Source organism: Mandrillus leucophaeus, unplaced genomic scaffold (genome assembly GCF_000951045.1).
Source record: "Mandrillus leucophaeus isolate KB7577 unplaced genomic scaffold, Mleu.le_1.0 Scaffold5, whole genome shotgun sequence".
Lineage (NCBI taxonomy): Eukaryota > Metazoa > Chordata > Mammalia > Primates > Cercopithecidae > Mandrillus > Mandrillus leucophaeus.
The window spans coordinates 6,180,476-6,191,213 of record NW_012105364.1 but is presented as its reverse complement, the minus strand read 5'-3'; the positions used below and the strand labels follow the sequence as shown (position 1 = coordinate 6,191,213).

Genomic DNA, 10,738 nt, shown 5'->3' with positions numbered 1-10,738 from the left:
TCCTTATAACCAACTAAATATACCCTTTTAAGACTCTCAGCTTTTCTTTGACATAAAGAACCTACCCTGGCTGGGTGCGGTGGCTCACCCCTTAGTCCCAGCACTTTGGGAGGCCAAGGTAGGCGGATCACAAGGTCAGGAGTTCGAGACCAGCCTGGCCAACATGGTGAAACCCCATCTCTACTAAAAATACAAATATTAGCTGGGTGTGGTGTTGGGTGCCTGTAATCCTGGTTGCTCGGGAGGCTGAGGCAGGAGAATCACTTGACCCCAGGAGGCAGAAGTTGCAGTGAGCTGAGATGCCGCCATTGCACTCCAGCCTGGGTGACACAGCAAGACTCCATCTCAAAAAAAAAAAAAAGAAGAAAAAACCTACCCTTTTCAGTCTCTGTAGAGTAGAAGATATCAATGGCTTTTCCCATTTTTGCTGAAGGAGCATTCTTGGAAGGCAATATTCTCATTTGCTGGTAATCTATCCCAAAGAATCAGGCACATCTGGTTGCAAAATCTTGAACCTTTAAGGTCTCTTGGTTGTGGCTTTCATCTGATGATTCACTTAAATCAGAGCCACACAAGGTAGACATTTACATAAACTCATGAATGTTGATGCCATTCAAAAGCACAATTTCCTTTATGTCTTAGGCATGCGTTCTCAGTTACTGTTCTTTATAACAATTCCCTTCAGATACATAAGGATTACAAGTTACTGTGTTTTAGTACAGTCTTGCTGGAAATAGCCCCAATGGATGATCCGTGTTCCACATAATCTTGACCAACATTTCATGGCTAATCCTATCATGGGAAGACAATTCTGTGGGGAGATGACTTAGGCAAGTTCAGATGCAGTTAGTTGACCTGCCCACGTGGACGGGAGATACTCATCCTATTTCTACTAGACAATGCCATACAGAAACACAGCATCTCCATTAGGTGAGCTGATCCTGAACAGTTCCTTTTTAAATTAAAATCTAGATGGGCATCCTTGCTCTGCCAAAAGCTTCAGAGCAGCCCTTTCAAATAATCTGTAAGGCTTAAGTAAGCAGTGAGGTTCTGACACCATTAATAACACAGGGCTGTTTGCAAAGCTATAGCTTTAGATATGCATTCCACAGGATGTTTTTCAGTGGCTTGGGAGGGTTGCATTAAGTCTTCCACACGTTTTTTTCAGTTCCCCACATAATAACCTGTGAAAACAGCCAAATTCCTTAAACAGAGCAAAATCAACTGGTTATTTCAAGGACCTATGGTTGGACGACACTTAAAGGTTTTATTATTTAGCCAGAGCATGAGAGGCATGGCTGGGGCAATGTGCTAATCCTTGGAATCTGATTATCACTCTAGACACTCAAGTTTTTTTCTCTCCTTCTATTATTGCCTCTTTAGAGATTAAAACCCTGTGTACCACTGATGTTATGCTGGAAGATTTGTTTCACCAATTCCTACTGTTCTGTAGCTTGAGGATTTATGCCCAGGAGTGAAAAAGTTAAAGTGACAGGCAAAGAAAAGGCAGAGAAGTGTCAGTATATCAACAACACTGCCAGATGTATCACATTAGAATACAGCTCCGCCGTTATTAGCTCAAAGCCCCACTGCCATAACAGACTGTTAGGACTCCATTTATTAAAAACTCAGGAAAATGCAAACTAATCTACAGTGACAGAAAACCAGTGGTTACGTGGAAATGGGGATAGATGGGAAGAGGCAGGAAGGAGGGATTACCTAGGGGTTCAAGGAAACTTTTGGCAATAAAGAGCATGTTCACTACCACCCAGGAGGCGGAGCTTGCAGTGAGCCGAGATTGCGCCACTGCACTCCAGCCTGGGTGACAGAGCAAGACTCTGTCTCAAAAAAAAAAAAAAAAAAAAAAAGTGTGTTCACTACCCTGACTGTGATAACGGTTTCATGGATGTATCTTATGTCAAAGCTTATCAAAGTGTATACCTTAAACACATGCAGATTATGTTAATGATACTTCAATAAAGTTTTTTTTTTTTTTTTAAAGATCAATAAATCTGTAGGTCAGGAAACTGTCTATTTGTGTGGCCACAACAGAAAAACCATACCACACTGTTTAACATGAAAGAGTAACCCAACTCCCTTTCCCATGGAGCTACACGAAAGAGTAAAATGTAAGCGTCACGAGTTTTGGTGTGAATTAGGAGAATAAAAGGTGCAGAATGAGCCACTTCCTGAAGTCTGAAGGGTCTGTGGCATCAGGGCAGGGGCCTGCCCTTTCAACTCCATCCCCAGATGTCTATCAGGTACCAAAGGCTGACTCCATAGCTAGTCTAGCTGAACCATTTCTGAGCTACAACGCAGTGAATGAAAGTAAAAACAAAGAAACACTGGTTAAATTTTAAAAATTTATTCTTTTTCTTTTGTTGCTGTTGATTTGTTCTTGAGATGGCTACAACACCAGACAGAACAGTGCCCTCATATCTGATGGCTGTGCAGGGCTGCACTCCTTTGAAACATTAAGATCTGTTTTGGGCTTCCCTCTTTGGCCTCACCCTCCCCTTGAAATCAAGTCATTTCCACACTTTTTAGTAAAATACTAAATGACACATCATCCCTTGTTAGCCCTGTAAACATTTTTTCTCCACACACCCTCCCTCTTTTTTTTCTCTCATGTCTGTGGGTGAATAATTCACTAAGAAAAAAAACCTTGAAAAACAAAAACTTACACATTTATATCCTGCACCCCCCACCCCACCCCAGTTTTGGCTCTTCTCTCCAAGGCAGACAACAACCTGATGTGGATTGGAAGTGGACTGAGATATGGTTATGGATGTATGGTTCAGATATCCATAAATTCTGACCCTGGCAGGTCCTGAGCATCACCAATGTGACCACAATAGAAAGCAGAATAGGCTCCTTGCTTACTCCTCCTTGTCTAAACAACTCTAAAGGTGGGAAGAAACAGCTGGGGAAGGTAGAAGAAATTTCTACTCATTTGCATTTAAAAGGAGGGGAGAAAGAGAAGGAAGGGGAGAAGAGGAAACAGAGGACAAAACAATAGAAAACCTGAACAAATGACCCTGACCCACTTCTTCCAATTGCAGCTATTTAATTCACGTGAATCCCCACATTATCCCTAAGTAAATTTTTTGTTTCACAGAAAGCTTGTCCTTTTGTTTTTCCACGTGCACGTGCGCACTGGCGCTTGTGCGTGTATGTGTGTGCGTGCATGTGTCCTTTGCTACCAGGTGAATGTTTCAGTTCTGGTTTCTGTTTAGTTTTCCTTTTTTTTCTTTTTTCTTTACTTAAAATTATTTTTCCTTTTAGAAAGTTCACCAGGAAACCAGCTCCCCTCCCACCACGCCGGGCAGGCCACAGCCATCTTTTTAAAAACCGCGCTGATTTTCCCTCACACCCCCAAACAGGAACTCCTCAGGATGGCCTCAGAAGGCTGGAGTCTCTCCCTGTCTGGCGGGACACCCTGGTGGCGGTGAAGGCCCCTCTGCCACAACGGAGGTTTCTGATTGTGGGACACAGTCTGGTTTTTGTTTTCTTCCTGTCTTCTAATTAAAAAAGACATTCCTGACAAAGGAGATAAGATAGTCAATAACTGCACCAGAAAACAGAGCATTTAGTAAAATCAACCTTAAGGCAGAGGTTTCTGTATTTCTTCAGGTACCTCATTCTGAAGTTTGCCATAAGAACACAGAAAAAAAAAAAAAAAAGTCTGGAGTTTTAACTTGTGGGTTCAAGGGAGCTACTGCATTAATGAGACACCATCTGCAGTGTGTTTCCAATGCTGAGTGTGCTGTGGAAACAAGGGATGATGTGTCAGGAGGGCAAAGAGCCAACAGGTCCAGGTCTCCCATTCAAAGCAACCAGGGAAGTTCCACCTCAGTCTGCTAAATCCCACAGGCTTCATGTCGATTTTATTTTGAAACAAGGCTTTGCCTACCAACCAGTTAAAAACAAAACAAAACACCAATTTAGATGCTATCGAAAGGATACTGTATTAAGTGGAGTGGTTCAAAGTGAGGACTCTGGTACCAGAATATCTACATGTGAACTCTGGCTCCACCAATAACTGTCAGGCAAATTCTTAAACATTGTTGAACCTCAATTTCCTCATTTGTAAAGTAGGAAAAATAGTAACAAATCCAGAAAAGCAGATGAGGATTACCTAATACATCTAAAGCATTTAAAACTGTGCCCTGACACACAGTAAGGGCACAATAAAAGTTAACCACGAACACCGACAGCTGTCCATGAGCAACCTTATGAGGTGTATCAGTGTCAGCTAACCCAGACGCCATGCAAAATCTGGGGATCCCAAATGATATTATTACTCATTAAAACAATCAAAGTTGAGAAATGATTTCGGGTGTGGCAAGGCACTGCTGAATATCACCTTTACCTATGAATGCATTTATCCCAGAAACTACCAGTGAGTGCTACACATTCATCAAGAATTGCCTCCTGGGAGAAGAAACTCGCCTTGAGACATCAAAGAGTGGGCTTAAAGGAGAGTTGGTTTTCTTCTCTCCGTCAAGAAATTGGCATCCAAATTCTACTACCCACTCCTTTCTGCTAAGCTTCTTGCTTTGCTTCAGAATCAGGAGATGGAAAGCACGTGGAGAAAAGTGCTCATCGGGAGCCAAAGATGCTCCTCCTTTCCTGTAAGGGCCAAGCATCCCTAACCTGAATAGCCAAAATTCTTCAACAGCTGACACTTTTTGAACGCTGATATGACCCTCAAGGGAATGCGCATTGATGCATTTTGGATTTTGGATTTTTGGATTAGGAATGCCCAACTGGTATGCATTCTGCAAATATTCCAAAATCCCAAAAAATCAAAAATCCGAAAAACACTTCTGAAAGTGTTTTTTCCTCCGAAATCCCAAGCATTTCCGATGAGGGCTATTCAGCTCATACCTCCTGCCCTGGTCAAAACCAGGCACTTCAGCATTCAGGTCATAAAAGTGATAAGAATAAGCTCTCTGCTCATTACATCTGGAGGGTCAGTTTTAGGAGACTGGCAACACATATAACAGTCTACTTGAGGTTGCTTTTGCCAAAGTAGCCAGGTTAAAAATACTTGTTTGTTGCCATGTACACTTACCATCTTAGAAGTGTCTGTAAGGGGAAGGGGGAAGAAAATTTTTCAATGCACTTTGCAACAGTTACTTTTTTATGGAGGTAAAAATGGTCCCCCAAAGACACTGACTATTATCTGGCTGCCCAGGCCCAGGAAAATCTGGGCCCCGTATATTCCAGCTGTTCACCACAGTTAAACTGCTGAGTCCTTCCCTGACTCCAGCTATAAGACCGGTCCCATGATAGGCATTAAAACCTATGCCCATTCCCAGGCATCCCCGACAGTCCGGAGAAAAGCTGGGAATTATGTATCCTCACCTGGGTGACAGGCACAGTGCAGGAGTGTGAGCTATCGAAACAACCTGGTGAAGTCTCGCAAGGCCCAGCAAACTTGCTTACATTCCTCAGCACTAGAAAAGAAAAGGTAGGTTGGTCCTTGACTGAGGAGAAAAGACAGAATATGCTGAAAAACCACCGCAACATTGGGGCACACTGAGAACCGTCCCAACTCTGCTAGGAGCTCTCTCCATCGTTTCCTGAGCGACCCTGGCTTCAGATCTTTCTGTAATTCAAGGCAAAAATTAACTATTATATATGAGAAAAGTTATAAGCTTGGTGGTCTTCAAAGAGTGGACTCTAGACACAAACTGCCCGAGTTTGAATCTTGGCTCCATTGTGCCCTTCAACAAGTTACCAATCTTTGTCTCTGTTTCCTCATCTGTTAATATTATCTACTTCATAACACTGTTTAGAGGATTAAAATCATCCATATACAGAGTGCTTATGATAATAGAGCAGTGAACAAAATAGTATTCAATACATGTAGGCTGCTACAACAACACTTGGTTGCTAAGGCTCTCATAAGTTTCCTCATTCTCTTCCAAAGATAGATTTTGTTTACAAAGGCTGGTCTAGCAACTAAGTCTCCATCAGTCATTGATTTTCTAGTTGAACAGGCTGCTCAGGATTTCCTCCTGTGGGAGGAGGAGGGAGAGAGGAAAGAGTTAAAACATGTAGAAAGAGAGACGAAGCAGGAGATGCCTATGCGATATGAATAGCCCAATATTCATCCGACCCTGTTTTTTCAAAAGCCCCCCGACCTCCCTTTGTCCAAAACTGTCACCAAGAAACCAGTTGATGCCAGGTTCATTCTACTGTATCTGTCTTCCTAACAGTTTTTGCTAAATGGACATGAGGCTAAGCTAAAGCAGTGGAAAAGGAAGCATCTCTTTTTTTGTTTTTGAAATGGAGTCTTGTTCTTGTCATCCAGGCTGCAGTGCAATGGCACGATCTCAGCTCACTGAAACTTTCGCCCCCCAGGTTCAAGCGATTCTCCTGCCTCAGCCTCCCCAGTAGCTGGGATCACAGATGCCCACCACCACACCCGGCTAATTTTTTATATTTTTAGTAGAGATGTGGTTTCGCCATGTTGGCCAGGCTGGTCTCGAACTTCTGACCTTGTGATTCGCCCGCCTCGGCCTCCCAAAGTGCTGGGATTACAGGCATGAGCCACCACGCCCAGCCAGGAAGCAATTCTTAATATGCTTGCCTTCCTGTGGCCCTCTCCCTGGCTCAACTAACTCAGATACCAGTGCCTACAGCCTAGGATTCAATGCAGATGAAAACACACTTTCCATCTCATAATGATTAAACACCAGGGGAGGGAGCTGCTCTAAGTGATCTAACAGAAAAGATGAAAATACAGCTATCCACTTAGGTTCCTACATCCAGATTTCCCTACCCATTATAAGTTCTGAAACATCATTAAGAACTTTGACTTAGACCCCATGACTTGATTCAACAGAACATTCTAGAAAGTTTCTTCTAGTCGCTCCATCCTAAAAATGTAATGAAAATAAGGCAGGTGGCCAGGCACAGTGGCTCATGCTTGTAATCCCAACACTTTGGGGCAACACAAGGAGACCCCCATCTCTACAAATAATTTAAAACTTAGCTGGGTGTGGTGGTGCACACCTGTGGTCCTGGCTACTCACGAGGCCTAAGGCAGGAGGATAACCTGAGCTGGGGAGGTTGAGGTTGCAGTGAGCCGTGATTGTGCCACTGTATTCCAGGCTGGGCAACAGAGTAAGACCCTGTCTCAGAAAAAAAGAAAAAAGAAAGAAAATGAGAAAGGTCTTTTGGCTTTATTGGAATTGCCATTACCTCTGTGGATTTAATAAGCTTCAATTAAAGTGTTACATTTCTTATTTTACTTCCAAATTAATATTGATTGTTAAGGAGGCAGCCAGGGTATGTAAGCCCATACCACTCATGCTCCCAATGTCAGGAAGGAGGAAGATTTGTAACCCAAGAGAAGTTGCTATGTGGTGTGTTATTACAAGGGACTAGGATAATAGAAAACCCTGAAACTTAGGACAGTGCTGGAGACTGAGATTTTTTTGCTATCCTAATGTCTTACATGTTTAAAATTTTACCCTTCTTCAAGAGACTTCCGTTTTGTTTTGTTTTCAAAACAGATAGAAACAGAGTCTCACTGTGTTGCCCAGGCTGCTGGAACTTCTGGGCTCAAGCTATTGTCCTGCCTCAGCCTCCAAAAGTGCTGGGATTATAGGCGTGAGTCACTGTGCCCAGCAGAGACTTTGGAAGAGAAATAACTTCACAGCCTCCTTTGTGGTGCATGAGAGAAAGTATTGAAACCAAAATGCAAGTATGGGAGAACTGCAGTGAGATAGGATGAAATGAGGGACAGGCTACGTTGTCAACTCGGCTTCTGCCCCAATCCTATCTGCAAGTGCTTTGGTGTCAAACACTTCAGCCAAATGTTTAACTTAAGTGTCCTTGGTGGGCAGCCCAATGAAATGGATCAAAAAGCTCGAGGCCGGGTGCTGTGGCTCACACCTGTAATCGCAGCACTTCAGGAGGTCAAGGCGGGTAGATCACCTGAGGTCAGCAGTTTGAGACAAGCCTGGCCAACATGGTGAAACCCATCTCCACTAAAAATACAAAAATTAGCCGGACATGGTGGTGGGTACCTGTGATCCCAGCTACTCGGGAGGCTGAGGCCGGAGAATCGCTTGAACCAGGAGGCGGAGGTTGCAGTGAGCTGAGATCACACCACTGCACTTCAGCCTGGACGACAGAGCAAGACTCCATCTCAAAAAAAAAAAAAGCTCCATGAATGTTAGAACTATAGTCATGTGCTACAGTGATGTTTTGGTCAACGATGGACTGCATATATGACAGTGGTCCTACGAGTATAATAGAGATGAACAACTGCATGTTGCATTACTCACATGCTTGTGATGATGCTGGTATAAAAAAACCTACTGCACTGCCAGTCGTATAAAACAATGCATACAATTATCTACAGTACACAATACTTGATCATAAACAACTATATTACTGGGTTATGTATTTGCTATACTATATTTTTTATCATTAGAATGTATTCCTTCTACTTACAAAAAAAAAAAACCTGTAAAACAGCCTCAGGCAGGTCCTTCAGGAGGGATTCCAGAAGAAATTGTTATCCTAGGAGACGGCAGCCCCATGTGTGTTATTGCCCCTGAAGACCTTCTAAGTGGGACAAGATGTAAAGGTGGAAGACAGTGATACTGATGATCCTGACCCTATGTAGGTCTAGGCTAATATGTGTTTGTGTCTTAGCTTTTAACAAAAAAGTTTAAAAGCTTTAAAAAATAAAAAATAAGAAAAAAGTAATTTTAAGAATAGAAAAAAGCTTATAAAGATACAAAGAAAAAAATTTTTTATGAGCTGTACAATTTGTGTTTTAAGCTACGTGTTATTACAAAGGAGTCCAAGCGTTTTTTTAAAAATTCAGTTTATAAAGTAAAAAAGTTACAGTAAGCAAGGGTTAATTTTTTATTTTTATTTTTATTTTGAGACAGAGTCTCACTCTGTCGCCCAGGCTGGAGTGTGGTGGCACGATCTCGGCCCACTGCAACTTCTGCCTCCCAGGTTCAAGCGTTTCTCCAGCCTCAGCCTCCCGAGTAGCTGGGATTACAGGTGCCCACCACTAAGGCTGGCTAATCTTTAAAATTTTTAGGAGAGATGGGGTTTCACCATGTTGGCCAGGCTGGTCTCAAACTCCTGATCTCAAGTGATCTGTCTGTCTCGGCCTCCCAAAGTGCTGGGATTACAGACATGAGCCACTGCGCCTGGCCAAGGGTTAATTTTTTATTGATGAAAAAATTTGTTTGTAAACTTAGTGTAGCCAAAGTATATAGTATCTATAAAAAGTCTACAGTAGTGTATGGTAATGTCCTAGGCCTTCTATTTACTCACCACTCACTCATTCACTCACCTAGAGCAACTTCCAGTCCTGCAAGTTCCATTCATGGTAAGTGCCCTCATACAGGCGTACCTTTTTTTTTTTCTCTTTTATACTGTATTTTTACTGTACCTTTCCTATGTTTAGATATGTTTGGATACACGAATTCTTACCATTGTGTTACAATTGCCTACAGTATTCAGTACAGTAACCTGCTGTACAGGTTTGCAGCCTAGGAGCAATAGGCTACACTATATAGACCAGATGTCCGGTAGGCTATACCGTCTAGGTTTGTAGAAGTATATTCTATGATGTTTGCACAACAACTAAACCACCTAATGACACATTTCTTGGAACATATCCCCATCAGTAAGTAACACATGACTGTATTTTCTGTCTCAGTCCTTCTGACATTTGATATTTATTAGCTTTTTATTTTATTTATTTACTTTTTCAACTGCCAGTATTTTTTAGATTCTATTTTCTGGCTTCTAGTCCCCAAGTTCCTATCTTTCCACCACATTTCTGAATTATGGTCGCTATTTTTCGAGCCCCATAAGATTACTAGGGGAGTGCTGAGAAATGAGATCCTTTTGATCCGATGACCTGGTAGGTAATAGAAAATAATGAAACTCTGGTGACTTGACTAGGGATTCAACCCCTTACCGGCCTCTAATTCCAGTATCAATGCTTCCCATGTTCAACATCTTTTGGCTTTGAAGCTCCCCAGGCAAGTGACAAGCAGTCACAGAATAAACACCAAGATAGAGAAATGGAAATGATGGCAGGGTTTCTTCTGGTCCCAATTGGTCTTAGTTAATGATGGGCTCATTTGGCATTTGGAAAGCAAGAATGTTATTTTAGAATGAAAAGTCCCAGCTTTCTTCAAGTTGACCAACTAAAAAAGCTAGGGAATTAATTACCAGTACCACGTGAAAAGCAGGCTTGGGCTTGCTGAAATGAAACTGAACCAGTTCACCCTCTCTGCCAGAATAGCAAACAAAGTAGCATGTTGAGGCAGGTGTTACAGGACCTTAAAATCAAAAGGGAGACTGAGTCATGAACGGGACAGAAAGTTCAAGGGCTTTCTGTCCTTTCTACTACAGGCAATCTAGAGGAAGAGAATTACTAAGAGGAGATGAGCAATCTCAAGTCCTTTCTCTAGCACCTCAACATTAGCTCTCACTTCTGTTCATTTCCCACCACTATGTTTCATATGTTACAGCCTGCTATAGGAAGAGCTGCAAAACTTGTTTAGCAATGAAAGATCAGGTAGGTCAGGATGGTGGTGCACCTTATTTTCCCATATCACAGGACAAAGATCACAGATTGTTCCCCCCACAGCACTGCTTTACTTAGGTCTCTTTTCCTTGCCCCGAGAATTATCATAAATTAGGAAAGGATATCTATGACCTTGATTTCAGACTTAGCATA

The 10,738-nt window shown here is 42.3% G+C and overlaps 1 protein-coding gene across 3 annotated transcripts in view; it reads right to left on the bottom strand.

Annotated features, from left to right (window-relative positions):
- Window positions 1-2,344: 2,344 nt before the first annotated feature.
- TNPO3 (transportin 3) overlaps window positions 2,345-10,738 on the bottom strand; it is a 101,150-nt gene continuing 92,756 nt past the window's right edge. For all 3 annotated transcript variants that reach the window (XM_011995885.1, XM_011995886.1, XM_011995887.1), the window contains 2 exons: window positions 5,371-5,462; window positions 2,345-3,540 (listed from right to left, as the gene is read on the bottom strand). In XM_011995885.1, coding sequence (XP_011851275.1) covers window positions 5,402-5,462 — 61 coding nt within the window. In that variant the 3' untranslated portion in view covers window positions 2,345-3,540; window positions 5,371-5,401. The remainder of the gene's footprint in view (window positions 3,541-5,370; window positions 5,463-10,738) is intronic.